General features: G+C 37.3%; 1 protein-coding gene across 9 annotated transcripts in view; it reads left to right on the forward strand.

The window, feature by feature from the left end:
* The first annotated feature begins 1,541 nt into the window (after nt 1-1,541).
* The window catches only part of LOC122712383 (RNA binding protein fox-1 homolog 2), a 182,307-nt gene continuing 164,589 nt past the window's right edge, over nt 1,542-19,259 (forward strand). For all 9 annotated transcript variants that reach the window (XM_043931997.1, XM_043931999.1, XM_043932001.1 and 6 more), the window contains exon 1: nt 1,542-2,106. In XM_043931997.1, the coding sequence (XP_043787932.1) occupies nt 2,095-2,106 (12 nt within the window). In that variant the 5' untranslated portion in view covers nt 1,542-2,094. The remainder of the gene's footprint in view (nt 2,107-19,259) is intronic.

A 19,259-nucleotide genomic window follows, 5' to 3' on the forward strand; every position in this document is an offset into this window, starting at 1 on the left:
ATCAAAGGTTAGAGGTGGGAGGAATTTGTGATTCACGCGGTTGTGATTCCGCTAACATCTGGATACGTGGATCGTGAAAATATTTGGTATAAAGCGGGGTAGGCGTTAGAACTTAGGCGTGTTCGAGTAAAGCGGGATCAAGAAGATATTTTTCGCGTTGGGGCAATGTTTGCGAAAGAGAAATCGAGGGATAATGGAGTTTAGATTTTGAAGAATTATTTAGGACAAGAGAAGAGAGAGATATGTGAAAATAATTTTACATAATGGGAAATATGGGCGTAATGCGTTTGTTATATTATTTAAAATTTCAATAATTCTGGAGAAAAGAATGTTTGAAAATATAATAACGCTCGCATCATGGACGAGATATTTTTGCAAAGGGTCAGCGGTTAATTCCGTGTAACGCGAGCTTTCCTCGGGATCGGAATCCGTTCTCTATTGTTCGATAATGGTTTCATTTCCTTGTATCTCTCTGCTGCATACTAATATATGCGTAATAACTGGGCGCCGTGGGCGCAATAACGAACTTTCGATATTATATGTACGTGTTGGTGCAGTGGCGAGGACTCATTGGATTCATAGGTCTTTGGTCAATTTTCGTAGCGAATTGTTGAAACTCCATTAAATTACGAAAAGGAAGAACGATGAATTTAAAATAGGGAACGTAAAGAAAGATACGATAATCGATTGTATAAAGAACCAATAATGAAAATCGTATGAGTACGTTTTAATTGAAGTTGTTCGACAAAGTATAGCTTAGAGAAAAAGCAATTGGCATTATTTTACATAATTGAGGTGGATTTGTCATTTATCAAAGAGATAGTGTATCCGAGATGCTTGCGTTCTCAGACCAATTAAAGAGACAAGTATAATTGATTTATTTATTTTAGTATAAAAGTATGCAACATCTGCAGTCTGAGTGCAAGATTCTAGGTATTTCGCACTAACAGAAAAGGCGACGAAATGGAAATAACGATGCTAAGGGTTAATCACGAAAAGCTATAAAAATGGAAAATATTCCCAGCAGATATTGTATCATTGTACAAAGTTATATCGAGCGTTATAAAAACCGTTATAAAAATGATATCAAGATAACGAAGGAAAAGCTAGAAGATAATGAAAAAAGTTATAAATAATTACACATAAATTCGACTTAATTTCCATTTAATGATCGCATCTTTTACAGAACCACTGTAATTGTAAGGGAATAAAATGGGGAAAAAGTAAATCGGTGACATAAATCTTACGTCGCATTGTAAGAACCACGGTGCAATGGCAACGTAGCATGGTAGTAAATGTAACGAACGTTTGCGGTAAATGAAACGTTTTATATTTCCATAAATTTCGCGTTCGATGTAGGGAGCTACCCGATCAAAGCGTAGGCATTTTGTGCGCCTCGATAGAGTTTGATCGCGTAGTGCGAAAGATGGCCGATGCGCGGCGCTGGATGCGCAATGACGCTGCGCGCCGATGGCGCCGGCTAGGAGCGGGACCGTCAGTCGCAGAGGGACCACGCACGGTGGCGGTCGTGAGTTGTCGTAATAGAAAGAGAACGTGCAATAGGACGAAAGGAGCTAAAGAAAGACAGAAAGATAGAGAAGTTTAGAGAAAAAAGAAGTAAGAGAAGAAACAAAAAAGTCAAACGTAGCGTTCGCGTACGTTCGTAGTCGCCTAATTCGCGGGTCCCGCTCGATCGTGTGCGCGTGAAAGAGTTTTAACCTCCGTCGTTCGATTATCGTGCGTCGTCTCGGTTCGCTCTGGTGCGTGTGGGTCGGCGCGCGCGCGCCTGTGTCCGTGTGTGCGTGAAAAACACCGCACCGTCTTTCGTTACGCGTTTGTGTGTTACATCGGTAGTATATATATATACAAATATACGTGCGTCGGAAAGAGAGTAGCGCCGGGTCGCATACAGTGTGCACGAAAGTAAGAGAGAAAGAGATAGAGTGGGAAGGGACAACCGGAGCCGAGGAGGAGGAGAGGCGGGTGAGGAGGGGGAGGAGGTACGGAGTGTTGGATTTGTTTTCTCGCACAACGGTGGAGCAAAACGGCCTCAAACTGTGGGGCTCTGGGGCGTTTTTTCTTCCTCCGCAAGGGATGTACTACCCCGTAAGTGATTATTTCATTTTTTATAAATATCGTGCGTTCACCGGGAAGCTAGAACGATTAATCAAAGAGAGGGAGGCGTCTCTCTGTCTCCCTCACTCTCTACCCTCTCTTTACTGGAAATGTTCGAAGGCGTCGGTTCGATATGAGGCATCAGGTTGTGGAATTGTGCTTTGTTTCTATTTTAGACTTCTGCGAATCATTCGATATTACATACGACGCGATCAGAAATGCATATTTGATTCTTGTCGTACGGAAAATAGTAGAATACACGCGCACAGTGTTACGCTCCATAATGTATTGTTTTGTTTTTTCCCCTATAAGTCTAATCAATTTCTGTTCGTTCGTATAAATACGTTGTATAAATACGTTCGTCGTAGTACCGTTGTAAATAGAATGAAATCATTTTCAATTGTCGTATCATCATCGCGAATATTTCGTTCAATACGAATTGGAGGTTATGTTCGTCTCCGCCGGAAGGTTAAAAACGAGGACAGAAATTCGGAGTGAGAAAAGAGTGAATAAAACGATTGTTTTGATTATTTCTGGCAGAGAAAATTACCTTGACCGTCGTGTTTGACGTCGGCGGACATCGTATTTCGAGGAATTTGCTTATTTACTACGTTACGATAGACTTCTGCGAAAGAGAGGTTAGAATACTCGGTGAGAAAGATACAGAAGGCACTCCGAAGTGAAAGTAAATATATTGCTGTTAGCTATTTTCACTCTATGTGCCATTAGTTTCTCAAATATTACAAAAGTCTCCATAATGAGTCAATTTTAAATAATCCCGATTAACGTACTGCTATAATCTAAACATAAAATCTTTATTTTTTTAAACAAATATAATTATGTACACATAATTATTAACCAAAATTTTATTTTCTCATCCATATTATGTAGTAATAAATGTTATATTATATATAATAATAATAAATAAAGAAAAAAAAGCTTTTTTCGCTCACATATTCGAAAATTGAATTTTAAATTTTCTTTCGTATTTATTTAGCAGGTAAAATGCAGAGAGGGCTTTCCCGAATCGAATCGTATCCCAAAGTTTCTTTCTTCTCAGGTAGACACTGGCGGATTGAATTTCGCATACAATATACCTGACCTGTTTCTTTCATTTCCTTATATACCTTGGAGCACAACGTTCGCTTTTACACAACGAATCAAAGTCGAGGCTGCTTTCACATAATTTATATAGTATCCCTTATTGTTATAAGTATCAGCTGTGCAATTCGAACGAGAGAACTATTCGAGGTTTCGATCGAGACATCGAATTACATTACACGAACTCAAATGTGACGTGTGTGCGTTTCATAGGCAACGCACGTGTGTCGCGGCGCGAAACATTCTCGTCTTGGTCTTTTCTGGCACGACACGACTAATGTGAAGAGGACGTGCCATTTTTTGCGCGGGTTTGAAGCATTCATGCTGCTACCCGATTCGTTGCGAATGCGTCGCGTAATTAATATTGATATGCGTATCGCGTTACTTGCCATTTGCGTTGCAATTTTTGTCTTTCGTTGATGAACGAAATTATGACATTATCTTCAATACGTTTTTTGTATCAGCATGAATGTTTGTATATGTAGAATATTCTATTTTTTTCATTTTAAATCTCTAAATTTAAAAATTGAAAGAAAAAATAATGATTATGAATGAGGAAAAATGATGAAATGAGATTTTTAACTTGTAAAAACCGTAGATGATTGAAACTTAAATTCTCGTAGAAAAATTTGTATTTCTTCAAAAAAATTACAAAGATTTGGAGAATATTTAAATTAAAGATAATTAAATATTCTGCAAATTTTATGATAATATTTTATTAATTGAACAATTTATATGTAAAGGGACGAAAACTTCAAAATTATTATCAAGATCATCTTATATAATTGAACTGCTATTATAAATGAAATTAATTAAGTTTCAATTGTATAATAGTGAAATTAGTAATAATTATAAATTCTATTGCATGCATGATATATCTTTGGCAATGAATATGAAATAGATAAATTTTTACTAATTGGCAAATTATTATATAAGCAAACTTATATAGTTGAAGAAAAAGATCTCTAAATTATTTTCTAATATTCATAAGATTATTTTAATATGAATGTTCAAGTAAAAAAAAAAAAAAAAATTATAATAAAAACAATCTCGTATTAATTATATAATTATACGATATAATTTATGCCGCGACTATTATTAGCAAACGTTCGTATTTATAATTCTTCCTTGAAAGGAAAATTCCTGGAGACCGAACTAGTTCGATCTTATACATATTTAAACAGTACAAAAATAAAGAAACGCGACTATCGATACACATACACATACACATATGTCGGTGAAAAAACGAATGGAATGTAAACATAAAAATGATATAACGGTATTCCAATTCAAATTCAAAGTTCACCGCATAGATTCATGAGCAATAACTCAATTCACCGGCGATATAAAGCCGAGTATACGAACTCGAAGGAACTGCAACGTCATCGGTAAACTCCGCCATCGTAAACATGACATGCATTAACAAATAATCTGCTTCCGACTTCCTCGTTTTCCTCGCGAAAAAAGAGTACTACACGATTTTCTGCTTACGCGCTAGAAAATGAAAAAAAAAAGAAGGGAGGGGGAAAAAAAAAGAAAAAAACGCAAATTACATATTAAAGCAAAGGCCGATTTTTTTTTTTTTTACCGTTATTATCGTACTGTTGTTCGGAACAATCGATCAGATCGATTTCGCCGCGATCACACTCTACTTTTTCACGAAAATTCCTTCGAATGGAGAATCGGTTAATTTCCGCGCGCGAATTTTTCCCGACGTGTTCCAGCTTTTTATTCCCCGTCTATACATACGTATTCGTTAGAAAAGGGGTTTGTTCACGGCGAGGTGGACGAAAAATTTCCAAGCAGATTACAGCGTCACGAGCTCGCGGCATTATCCGTCGACATTAATCCGCTGGCATTACCACTGCCAATTCCGTGGGAATAAATAAAAGAGGAGGAGGAGGAAGAGGAGGGGGAAGAAGAGAGGGAGAAGGATAGGGGTGGAATATGGAAGGGAAGAGAGGAAACTAGTGGGGGAAAAACGTCGGTACGGTCACGTTCCGTCGGCTTTTTAGGAAAAGAGTCGGTTTTTGGGTCAAGCGTCCGAGCAACCCCCCGCGTATCGGGCCACCCCTTTTCGGTTTTAATATTATTTCCCGAGGAAGCCTGCGACCAATGAGGCATGAATAGGCCGAAGTGGATGGGTGAACGTCATTCTCCAGATAGTCGTGTTGATTCTGCTAATTTTCCCTCTTTTTTCCCCTCCCCCTTCTTCTTTTTTGTCACTCTCTTTTTCCGTCTCTCGGCCATATGTTCCTCTCGCTTCCGACGACCCCTCGGTTTTTTTTTTTCACTCCATCATAAAGTGTATTTTGAAATATAGGGCAGGGTGGGTTATTTCCAGTCCCCTGTGTATCGATACTTTATTTCGAGGCGAGTAGATCGATCGTTATTCCCATCGGTTGGCCCTTAAGCGCGGCCCAACTGTGCGTCCTGATGCTAATTTCTTTTCTTTTTCGTTTGGATTATTGTGGTCGTATAAATGCCTTTTTTTTTTTTTTTATTTCGGAGGGATAAGGGATGAGGTTGAGGAATTTCGTGCACGATCTTTTTCGCGCCACGGATTTTCGAAAGAAACTCGTTTAGATACACGTATTAAAACTCATCATTTTGGAGTAAATACATTATGTTTATATTTCGGTGCTCGGCTCGTAAAATTAGAGATTTGTTGCGACTTATGAAAGGGTTTATTATCGTAGAAAATTTTTATGAATATGTCTGTTGTAAAGAAAAGTTGTTAAAAGACTATAAAGTTTGAAAGAAATCTGATTGTATACGAGTCATAAAATGTTTGTCAGAAGTATTTGAACCGATAGAAATTAGTCAGAAACAAAAATCATAATTAATTCTATAACATGAACTTATTCGATTCCTCGAATAAGTTTCGAAGTTTCGAAAGTTTTGCTTATCGAGTGAAAATCTTCGAGCATTTTCTCGTATCATTCTTCGAAATTACGAAATACTCGAAATTTGTATACATCTTAACGCTTCTTTTTTTTTTTTCTTGGAAAGAACGCTCTGAATATCAATCCATCTTATGTATTCAGTCGTCGCCGGTAGAACGGACGGTAATTCATTAAGCAGTTGCATAAATTCTTGCCTTAATTTGCGCATAATTTACCTTCTGTCCGAGGGCCAGCCAGCATCTTGGCAGAGAAAATAAGGGGGGGGAAGGGAGGGAAAAGCGGCGGGCAAAAAAATTGGAACGCAAGAAAAGCGGCGTGCAATATAAATTGGCGCTGCCGAGGGGACGAAAAATGAAACGTTCCCTTCGAATTCGTGGAATTTACGCCTCTTCGTCCAAACAACGTCATTATTCCTTGTCTCATCCCATCTGATAATTGTTTCTCAAGTCTTGAAACCTCCATTTCGAGAAATTACTCGTTATCTCGAGAGTGGATGTTTCACTGGGGATTAATTTCTTTGGATTAATCTGTTCGTCCGACAAGTACGTCTCAGTACCCTTGGTAAGTCGATGTCACCTTGACATCGATATTCTCGTCGCGTGTTCGATTAATCGGTGCATTTTTCTATGGCTAACCGCATCTTCGAACGTTCTTGTTGTTGCCGGTTGGATCTCTTCCTCTATTTTCCGATTCCCCTTGCGTTTCCTTTTGTAATCTTGAATTTCATCGCAGAGAAAATCGCAATGGAAAATCGCGACGTTCGTTCTTCTTTTAACTCTCTCTTTGTGTGCACGCGTGTGCGTATTTATTTATTTCTGATAGAACACGATCCAAGAAATATATTTCAACTTGATTCAAATTCTAGAAAGATATTCTTCAAATAATTTATTATTTTACGATTGACGATGATTGAAATATTTCCTTTTATATCGTTTTCTTATTTCGTACTTTATATATTTCGAGTCTAAATCTCTGTCAATGGCGTGCGAAGGAACTCGTGTTTGCAATTAAGTCTCGCAATTTATATTCGACGATAAAATTAAGGGATTATAATCCATCATTTAAACTAACAATTTAGAAACGAATCATATCTTATTTGCTCTTCACAATTCGTGTCGCACGTGTGAGCGTGTAATAGATCTTTTCTTCGATTACGCAAAAACTGCTGAAGAAGCAGATAGAATACGATATTATCATCCTATAATTATTCGATCGAAAGATTTATTTTAGATTATTCGATACAAACAAATACAAAACTTGTCCACGTCCCATCGGGAAAAACTCGAATTAATTCCTGAATGATTCACGGATCAGGAATTGGCGTTGCTCTGTCCATTTCGCTCGAACATTGGCTATTTCTGGTCTCGATTGAAACACAGGGGCAGGGGTCATGCCCCGCGGAAGCACGCGAAATAGGCCATGCACGATCGCGTGTTAACACGAGCTTTAAAGATCACACGTTTTGAGCAAGCTCTTGGTTTCATGCCGTTTCCTTGCACGTGCAATTCGATCGTAAGTAACGGCGGATTCTTCGTTTCTTCGAACTCGATTTTATCGACTTTAGGGGATTAATATGGAAATTTTTCGAGGATACTGCCTGTTCCCACGTTTCGAAACGGGGGAGAGAAAAGTTCTCTCCATTTGCGCGACTTTTTATATCCGTTGCTTGAGAATTTTGGAATGCAATTCGAGTTACTGGATCGGGTTGATTGAGTTAGAGACGGAAGAGAGAAAGTGAGGAAAATTGTTTAGGTAAAAGCGAAATTGAATGTACGTTTACGAGTACGCGTGACGCTTATTGGATAAATATGGATAAAAGATTGTACAAATTTTTATGCAAAAATGAAATTAAATAATTTTATTCAAAGTTTCGTTTCTTCGGTAGACTCGTCGAATTTACAAAATTTACACAGATTTTTTATAATATATAATATCATATTTTGAGGGAATTTCGATAATCGATATTTAGCGTAACTCTGACAAACTCTTTCTTTCTTTATTGCTTCGATCGTTTTCCTGAACTCGGTTATTTCATTTATATACGAAACCAACAAATATTTTAACTTACAATCAACGGAGTTATTCGATTATTCGAGGAATAAGACATGAAAAATTGTACGTCCTTTCGCTGAGAGTGGCGCGACAAGATTCTTCTCGGATTAAATCCAGAATTTTCCACGACGTAGCGGAGTGGAAAAGCAGAAGTGAAAATAAAAAAAAATTGTGGATGCTCGTGATTCTAAAATTAAACGCAGCCGATTTAAGTCCGGGACACGAGCGTCGCGCAAAAGAGTAAAATTCTGTAAAGCGGCGTACAAATTGCATCCACTCTCTGGAGAAAGAAATATTTCGGGTATTTCGTGGTGGGAGGTGGAATGGGCAGCTCCGTGAATTAATTAGACGGCCGATGTATTAAGAAATATTTCACGTGTCGCGCGCAATTCGAGCTCGTACAAAAGGAGGAAGGAAGTATCACTTTAAGCTCGAACCGCCTTCACGTGAACGCGTGGTTAATTCACGTCGTGAATACGTGTCAAGGCTTTTTTCTTCCTCTCTGTTCGCTCATTGTTTCCCACCTCTTTCCCCTCATTTCTCAAATTATCACTTACGAACAATACACTTGATAGAATCGTTAGTCGTTTGAAAATATTTCTTTTTTTTTTTTTTTCTTTTTTCCCCTCCCCCATATTTTCCTTCTGAAAGGAAATTCTTGTTCCTTTATAAATTTGACTTTGAGTCGGGGGGAGCTAATAGGGAAGAACTTGTGACTTGTTTTACGATGGAAACAATGTGGGAACGAGAGGAGGATGTTGAAGGGATGTTGAAGGAATTATTGAATTAAAAATTGCAAAATTTTGGAGATGCAATTAGGGAAATATGTCGGCTGTCTTTTTTGTTGAAATCGATGGGTACCAGTTGCAAACTGCTCAAATGTTTGAGCGATTCCGGGGTTCGAGCAACGACTTGTGATAATGCTTTGTCGCTCGAACGAGGAAGTTGATCTCTTTCGTAAGGTAGAATCGATTGGAAATTTTTTTCTTTTTTCTTCAATTAAAAAGTAATTAAAATTCTTATCATCTCCTCCTCAACCAAATTTCTCCTGCGCACGCATTTGAATTTTCCATCGCTCTTCGCTCTGAAAATCTATAATATAATTTCTTTCCCTCCATCCCAAAACTCTTTCCCAATTGATTCAAATGATAATCCTCCTAAAACTCGAAGGCGCTCTTCAATTCCTGGAACTCTCCCCTCAACACCTAAAATTCGCCCGCAATAGTTGATCAGCTGGATCCTTAATAATTGTGTTCCATTTCTCGAGAGATTCGATGTCGCGAAATCGCTTCGCACAAGAGGGTGGGAGGGGGAGGCTCGTGTCCGCATGCTGATACGGGAATTAACTTCTAACGCTTGCACGCGGCCATCCGGATTAAGATTGATGATTAAATAGCGCTGGGTCGGCCATTGTTACGCCTTGCGAAGTAGATGCGACAGTAGGTTCTCCATTATTCACGTTCAACGTTACTTCGAAGACGACTTGTGCTCGTGCTCTTGCGCTCTGTCCACAGCGTGCGCGCATCATCCCGTCGCCGTCATACCCGCCGACATTTGACATGTAACCGGTCGGTTAATTTTGGACGGGTCGATGCGTGGTTATTCGGGGAGGAGGAAATGGACGGAAGGAGGATCGGTTCGATCGGTTCGGTTCACTTTATTTAGAACCGTCGAATTGGGACGGTTGTCGGAGTTTTATTAACGCCGCCCTATTTGACCATCGCAATCGTGATGCCGATTTATTTCGATCTTCTCGTTCGTTTATTTATTTTTTCGATTCTTTTCTTTTTTTTTTTTAAAAGAAAGAATCGTCGATTTTAAATGGGCGATGGATGAAGATGGAGCGGAAGGGGATGTTTGTTCGATGCGGTACGAAGAATGGAAAAAGTTGTGTTAACTATTTCCCTTCTTCTTATCGATTTTATAATAGATTAAAGGTATTTTATTAAAGGTTCTCATTCTTCGCGAAAGAGTTCTATCGCGAATCGAATCTTTGAACGATAATTGAAAGTGATAGAATGGTTACAGAGAGACAATAATTTATCAGTGGAATTATTGTGGAGGATGTGTTGGAGTGATTTATGTGTTTCTGAATATATAAAGTACGAATGTTTGAATTCGATATTAAAACGGTATACCGTGTATGCCTTCTTATAAATATAAAATATCAAGTTTGAGAGATAGATAAACAGATATGTAGATTCCAAGTAGAACAAAATTCATATAGCAAATGCACTTTAAATCATAAATAATTAATATCATAGATTTTTCACTGAACGTGCATACATTCAGTACATGAGGAACGTATAACTCATTTTTATTGCCACTGCTATTCCAAGCGGTTTAATAAAGAAGATTAAAAACATCCTCGATAACGTGTACAGAGATCACGCTCAACGTAGAGCAGCAACGTAGTACAAAAATAAAATCGAAATATTGGATCTTCCCTTTGACCGTTGCAAAAGTAGAATTTTCTTCTTAATCCATTACAATTTTTATTCTCTCTTTTGTTATGCTTCGGCTCGAAGGTTTTTTTTTTTTTTATATATCCCCTCCCTTTTTTTTTTCTTTCTTTTTTCATACACACATCTCAATTAACTTCAATTACTAATGCATAACGACGATGCGCGCGTCGAAACGTCACACGTACGCATTCTCGTTGCAAAATCAAAAAATTCTGTCATTCGCAATGCAAAAAAAAAAAAAAAAAAAGAAAAAAAAGGAATAAAAATTTGATCAATTTAATAACAAAGATATCCTTCACTGTAAACATTGTTAACCAGGACTCAATTTGGACGAAACGTCAAGTACTCTGTAAACCGCAAGAGTTTAATTAACCGAACGTTTCAATTCAAACCTTCCTCCCAACCATCTCTATACTACGTGCTCTTCCACCGTCACGCGCAATGCATATTAATCCTTCCCTGTATACTTACTTGCGCATATTGAAATAAGCAAAACCGTCGAATGGCGTCATTTCCTCGGCACATTGAATCTCTTTACATTCCTTTCCCAATCTTCAATCCAAAAAAAAAATAAAAATAAAAATAAAAATAAAATAAATAAATAAAAGAGTCACGATTCAAACTCGCCAATTTTAATAGCTTTAATCCACTTTCGGTCACAGGATAATCGAGTTAACAAACTCGAGCGTACACCATTTGCAATCATCGCTGACTCTTCATTAACCAGATGTTTCACCTTCGTGAAAAACGAATTCCGGTTTCATAGACTTTCTCTCTCTCCCATTCATGCTAACATGCGTCCATCCTTTCATACCACTAGATACGATTTTTCATCTTTAGTATTAATTCGTGAGTGGAGATACGTCTTTCTCCAAGTGCAAATTACTGGGCATTTCGAATGTGACTCGTATATCGACTTAATTGGAACTGGTTGGAAAAATTCTTAAAGGACTTTTTTCTTATTAAAGTAATATCGTCCGTGAATCGTTGATTGTTGGATTAATTTTAATTCTCAAATTCAACTGTGCTCAAATGGTTGCAAATTGGAGTAATGGTGGGCTTTTTGAAGATTTGCTATGTTACAAGCTATGATTACAAGTTGTAATTTGGAGAGAAATTGTGGAATGCTTGTAACATCTCTCGAAGAAAAGAGTGATCGAAGATAATCTTTCGAATTTCATTTCGGATTTTACTTTAACTCGAGGGAAGAATTTTCAAATTCTTGCATTGATTTTTTTTTTTTGCATTCGACATATAATTTCAAGGATCGATATATCTCTTCGTTTCTCCATCTTGTTAACCGTTCTTATCTACATTATCATTTAACGGAATGAAGCTTCATATGCATAACAAAAAATTGCAACGTCAACGTTCGTTTTATCTCTCTATTACCCATTCCACGCCGAGACGGAATTCTTGGTATACGCTCTGTCCTTTTTTGTTCAGTAGCCAAATTCAAATTCCAATTAGTAGTTGTTCCTTTCGATCTTCAGACACATTTCTCTCTGCTTTTATCGAAATAGGATTGAAGAAGAGATGAAACTATGACGCGAATTGTTCCGTTTCGACTAATAAAAGGGAGAGAGAGAGAGAGAGAGAGAAAGTAATATATTAAACATATATGCTTTAGTATAACATATCATAGCTTCGATCCATAAATGTCAATGGGTATATATCTAACGAGTGTATTGGCTGTGAAATTGAACGTTTCGTCGTGCCCATATATATATCATGAACGTGACCGTTAAAGGGTTAAACATACATTCTTACTTTCTTCGGCCGCCATTTCGATATAAATCATGGTGGATAAACATAACAATATTTTTTTCCACGATGGAAAAATTTAGTCGTCCACGTCCAATTATTATTTGCCTTGCTAAAAAAAAAAAAGAGAAAAGAGAAGAGAAAAATTTTTAAACTTTGGGAAAAAATATTTGGAAACATCGTGTGATCTTTCATGATTAAATTTTTTTTTTTTTTTTTTGGTAAGAAACTTTGATCATCAACAATCCAGTTTGCGGAAGGTTAAGGCATTCGAAACATTGGGAACTTTTTAATCTAGTTAGCGGCAAGTTTAGTGAAATTAAAGAATATTATCGTTACATTAGCAATCGTGGTATAGTAAGTAAAAGCAGAGAATTGAATAGATTCTGAGCACAATTTATCAATCGTTCATTCGTATCTATGTTGATTCGCAAGAAAGATGGAATTTTTTTGGAAAAGAATTTTATTCATATACAATTTTACAACGCGAAGATATATTTTTCGTGAAAGGGATTTATTCAAATGTGAAAATCCGATCAATAATATCGTTGATGCGAAAACAATTATTATTTCGCGTTTTCATTCATTCGTAGTTGATACTTTTCTCCATTCGATAAAAACTTGGAAAGCTTGTAAAAAGGATTAAAATAATAATATATACGTTTCAAAAAAAAGAAAAGCTTTTTAAATATTCATACATCAGAAATGTAATTTAAGAAACATTTATATATTCCGTATTATTTTATCAAAGAGATGTAAATTAATTGATAAAAAAATCCAGTTTATATTTTCATCATATGTAAATGAAGTTTTGAGAGTATTTCATAATGACCAGTCCCAGTTGCTTGCTCTTCAACTCGTGAAATTAATGCATAAGCAACATCAAAATTAAATAATCATTAAAACCAAAAACAAAACGTATTCGTACGTATGTAATATAAATCATGCTTAACACCAACCAATACAAATTAATTTTCTCTTCATTCTTAAACTTTTTCTAAAACCCTTATTACCTTTTTACCGAGCGAATCAAGGAATATCTCTCTCTCTCTTTCTCTCTCTCCCTCTATTCACTTATCCAAACTTACATCCTCGTAACTAAACGAATAGTAGAATTTCCCGAAAGCGAAGGTTCAAAAGCCTTTGACTCGTGGACAAAGGCCCGTAAACGAGACGTTAATAGCGATGAACGCGTCGATGAGAAGGTTGGAACGTCTGGGTGTTTGAAGTTGGCATTCGTCGCGATCCGTAATTCACATTCGAAAAGGCGGCGTCTGTGTGTCGTCGTGGCCGTTAGTCGTCGCGGTTTCGTGGCAGGGTCGAGGCTGCCCCCGAGAAGGTTGCTGGCCTGCCCGGTTGCATTCGTTGCGGTTAATAATATTCACCCGTGGATTATCGTCGGTCAGAGCACCGGAGAATCGATCGTTCCTCTTCCCTTCCCCCTCCTCTTTTGCCACCGTTCTTTCTTCCACCATTTATCACGTATTCGCGCGACAATTTCAAATGTTCAACTCGTTCTCGTTTCCAGAGAAACTTTTTCTTTCTCTTTCTTCTTCTTCCTCGATCACCACAATGTTGCTCGATCGAGGAAGGAAATATAGGGTGGAAGCTGATCGTGAAATAGATGGTGTCCAATTTTCGAGATAATAGGATTTTGTATATTTTTTTTGACAGTGGTACAGTATGGGTGGAAAATTATCTCTTGGTGGTTTCCTTATTGGAAGGAAAATTGCATTAATTCTAAAATTTATTTTGACGCGTAACATTAGTCTTGAAAATTGGATATCCTTGTGTTCTTCTCTGTCTCCTCCCTTAATTCTCTGAGTTAATAAATTAATTCAAGGGATGGTAAACGTTTTTCTAAGAGCGTCAGTGGTTTAAAGTAAAAATTGTACTTTTTGAAAGAATTAATCACGAAGGCGTATATTTGTTATATGCGTTTCTATCTTTGCAAGCACTTGTTATCCGCGAACTTCGAGTCGGTGAACTTCGATCGACGAACGGTTCTCGATAAATAAAATCATGTGGAAAAATGCTAGGGACGCGAGATTACGCGGGCAGTGTTATGCGTAATTTATCGAGGCGAGTGTTATTATTGCACGTGGCGGTAGAAGAACAAGTCGTCCAACTTGTTTCGAGAGAGGATCACTTGCCAACGATCGAGAAAATTCCTAGTATACGAAATATGCGTTGAAGAGGGTTTGTTGAGGGTGGAGTTGGTTTGCTCTTGGCCTATTTGACGTAAAGTGCGTATTCCGTTTGTAGGGAAATTGGAAACGTATATCGAGCGTGCCGTGTATTTACCCGGTTTCGCTTATGTGAAGTAGCATTTGAAACGAGGATTGTAATAATAGATACGGATAGAAATAAGCTGTGCTAAAAATAATAGAAAAGACCAATTGGATGACACGTGATGGGCGATACGTTTGATTTTTGAATGAGAAATGGAAAATTTTGCCATTGGAAAAAAAGGATGAAATAATGTGAAAAAGGAAAATAGAATAGTCGAGGAAATTTTAATTAATCCAAGTATTTTCGTTCGAAGCGAATGGAAATTGATTAAAAATTTATCGTTATAAAAATAGGGGACATTAATTAACAAGAAGACAAATGATAATTTATATCAATCTAATTTCAATCTTTGTATTATATTTCTCGCGATTATTAAATATCTGCGAAAATAGATGGAAATAGATTTGATTCTCGCGTGAAAAATTATTAAAACAAGCAGAGCGGATCTGTAACCGAGAAAAATTAAATCAATCCACGGTATTATTCCTCCTCGTGAAATGAATGGAAACGAACGTTCAATTTTCATCGCATAAATAATTACAAAAAAAAAAAAAAAAAAAAAAAAAAAAAAAACGAACGGAATAACTTTTATTAACGCTGGTTTTATTTCGATAAAAATGAATAATGAAATGAGAATAGAGGCGAGTTTTTTATCGTATAAAAATTACAAAAGAACGAGCCCTAAAACTAATGAAAACTTTATCATTCCACCTATTATATTTCATCTCTGTTCAACTCTCAAGCTATATCCTACGCCTCATCTTTATTCACCCCCATCCTCCCTTAATTCTCTGAGTTAATAAATTAATTCAAGGGATGATAAACGTCTTTCTAAGAGCGTCGCCAAACCCTTCCAGACCTCAGAATCCTTAATCTTTTCCCCTCCAAAGCATCGACTTATCCAACGAGATAGCCAGAGCATGGTGGAAATACGGGTGCAATTGATCCCACGAACGGTCGATAACTTTGGAAAATACCGATGCGGGTACCGGTATCATTGGACGAAACAACAACAAAGAGGGGGAAAAAAAAAAAAAAGAAAGAAAAAAAAAATAAAAAATGGAATTAAATTTTCCCGATGATTCGCGAATAATTATTCGATAAATATGGATAACGAAATATTTTATCAATCGGGTGCAGAGAGCCGCTCGATATTCGAAATGATTTGTCCGACAAGTGGATAAAAAGTGAAATAATTCGGTGATAGAAAAATTGGGAAAATTCTTGGAAAATTGTCATGGGATCGTGGAACGTCCCTTTATCCTCGTTGGCGCGTGTTTCGCCGGGTAAAAGAATCCTGCGATTTTAGCGGTTCAGTTTGAACAGTTGGAAGCCCGACGAGCCGTGGAATCAACCGACTCTTTTTTATCCTCTTTGCTGCTTTATGAAATTTTTTTTTCTTTTCTTTTTTTTTTTTTTTTTTTCCTTTTTTTGAACACGCAGATTCAATCTCTGCTCCCTACTTTTTCGCTTCCTTTGTAATATTGCCGGATATTGTAACGATTCTCGGGGTCGAACTATGGTACAATTAAAATCTCGTGATATTTTGGCTCTGCAATCGGTTCATTTTTTTCTTTCGTTTTTTTTTTCTTTCCTCGTTTCTCAATCGATGGAACAATATTCTTCTTTTGAGATTCCTCAGTTCCCGCTGATGGAAAATTTTTACAATCATTTTGAAATATTGAAAATTTGACGTAAATATTTTCATTTTCATCCCTTTCGATACAGAAATTAAAATATGAGATAGATTTTGTTGAATTCGAATATTGGTAAATAATTTAAAAATTCCAATGATACAATATTTATTAAAAAAAAATCTTTTAATCGTTCTCTCTTCAAATACACGCAATCTCTTCGAATTCTCCCTTTAGAATCGTCGCATTAATAGTAAAAAAAAAAAAAAACGCGCGAAGCACACGCCTCGAGTTTCACAGGCATCGGGAAATCCTCGACGATACTTAAAACGTGGTCGCGCTTTCCGTTTGGCTGCGTTCCAACGAAATTTCGCGTCGACTAGAAGCACAAAAGTCTGCTTGCGCAAACTTTCGTTTCGCGCAAGAAAATTTATTTATTTTTTTCGAAAGAAAAAAAGAAGAAACGGCCGCCTCGAAATATTCCTTCGACGAAAACTCGCGTAAACTCTCTTTACGAATCGGCGAGCATCTACGCGAGAGGGGGAAGGAGATGAGTTTTATTGCAGAAAGAAGGCAAAATTTTCCATTAGATTTTGAATCATCACGCGTGCAATATTTGCGCGTGGAAAAAAAAAATGTTGTATCGTTCGATTTTTCGACGCCAGATCAATAATGAACGGATTTATCGAAAATCTTGGACCAGGATTGGATCTGTTATTGTTTCGTTTCGACATGAATGGAGGGTACTAGATCAATAAATCGCGTGTATTATATATTGTCCATTGCGAAAGTAATCGTATCGTGTTTGGTGCAAACTTTGATCGAAAATTTTGATTGCGATTTATCGGAGATTTCGCGCAACGCGGAATGGTGAATAATATTATTCTTTGATATTTTACGAAAAGCTCCGATATATATATCTCTCTCTCTCTCGTTTCGATCAATGAAACGACGATAAATCAATGAATTACACGTTTTATCGTCGATACAAGGTGACCAATTCTTTCGCGTTTCGCGTTGGAAAAATCATGCATTTATTCGTTTATTTGGCCCAAACAACTTTTCAAATTTGAAAAATTCTTAAACGAAAAAGACGACATTATCCATTATCTAATGCACAATATCTATAATCTATATTCTTAATCTTTGAAACCGAAAGACGGATTAATTAATTAATTAAAAAAGACGATTTTTATGTAATAATTTCACGTGAAATTGGGATAGAGACGGACCCAGCCACCTCCCTCCCCCTTGTCGTGTCTCTCTCCAATCGGGAAGGGAAGGGGTGGCGGGGATTTTCGCGCGGATTTTTCGCGGATCGCGCGCGTGTCGATGAAATATTTCCACGAGTGGCTCGTTAACGAGCTCGCGCCGTCCGCCGGGAATTTCGAGAACGCGAGGTTTTCAGCCTCGCCCCGCCCCGCTCATTATATATAACACCGTTCGTCATCCGATGATTCACGTTTCGAATAGACCGACACGTTCGTTTTTAGATCCGTGGCCGCGGTTGCTCGCCCATCCGCGAATATATCCGAAAAAATTGGCCGTGAATCAGAGGGGGAGAAAATCAAGGGGGGAGGAAGGGAGAGGGAGGGGGGACAAAGGAGGACAAGCGGCGGGTAACTTTTAAGGGGTAGGGATTATTTCGAGTGGAGGATAATAATGCGGAGGTGGTGAGTATATTCGAGATGGGAATAACGTAATGGTGGAAGGGTGTATTGCGGAGAGGGGGGTGGAGTAATGGATCTTGTGCATCTCTGGTGAGGAATTTGAAAAACGAGGAAGAGCGGGATAAGTAATACGAATACGCTTGTTGCGCGGTGAGAGTTGGATAAAAAATAAATTTTCTTCGAGTAGAATTGAAGCGATGATTTGTCGAGAGTGGAAAAAATTCGGGAAGGGTTATGTAATTTTTTTTTTAAAAATCATCGACGAAAATAGGAAATTTTCACCTCTATAAATTTCTTTTCTCTTTTTTTTTTTTTTTTTTTAATCTCAATTTCTTTGAAACAAAGTGAGAAATAAGAGGCAAGAAAAGAAAAGTTTTATTTGGAAGCCTGTCTCGAATAAACGATCTTCAAACGGTTTAAAATACGATTCAATATATCGATATAAATAGATTGAGAACAAAATTACAAATGAAATATGGCGTTCTACGTGTCGTTGTTTCTCAATAAGTAAAGCGTAAAGCATATAGCAGATTACACGTATACGATCGTGTTTCATATATTTCTTTTCTGATTGATTGAAAATCGGTAAAAGAGATGTTGATCGATACAAATTAGACAACAAAATGCTTAACGTTCGGTAATTAAACACGAGGATTATCGCGGCCGCTTATTCGCAACGATAATTAAAGCAACGATTAAACACACCGTTGCCGTTTCTCCTCCAACGATAATTCTAACCATTTACGTCCCACTGTGTAACTCGTTGCACAAAGGAATTATTTAAAAAGGTATGTTATTCCCCCCCTCCCCCATAACGTAATATCGTTTAGCGATAACTTTCGTATTTTCCACTCGTCGATGATCACGATTACAAGCGCGGACAGCGCTTTCCATCTGACCTTATCGTTTCTTTCAATTGCGCCGATTAATTAATTTTAATTACTTTGCCGTGCGTCATTTGTGTGAAATAGAATTAATCGCGTTTTATCGGTGGAAGCCGCGGTAATCGAACCTGATTCGCGAGCAATATTCAAATCGCGAGGGATTAATCAGGGCCGATCAGGTATTCGATCTTTCCTACCCAGCCAGGAATCGATATCCCCATTTTTATGCAACGTCGGCGTGGATATCGTTTGTATTCCCAATTTTTTCCCCCTCTAAAAATTTTTTGAACGTAGAAAGTTCGAGTTTGATTAAGCAGGGTTGATTTTTCTCTTTTTTTTTTTTTTTGTTCCGATCAACAATTCGATCGATAATAAT

Source organism: Apis laboriosa, unplaced genomic scaffold (genome assembly GCF_014066325.1).
Source record: "Apis laboriosa isolate Shangri-la unplaced genomic scaffold, ASM1406632v1 scaffold1_cov151, whole genome shotgun sequence".
NCBI lineage: Eukaryota > Metazoa > Arthropoda > Insecta > Hymenoptera > Apidae > Apis > Apis laboriosa.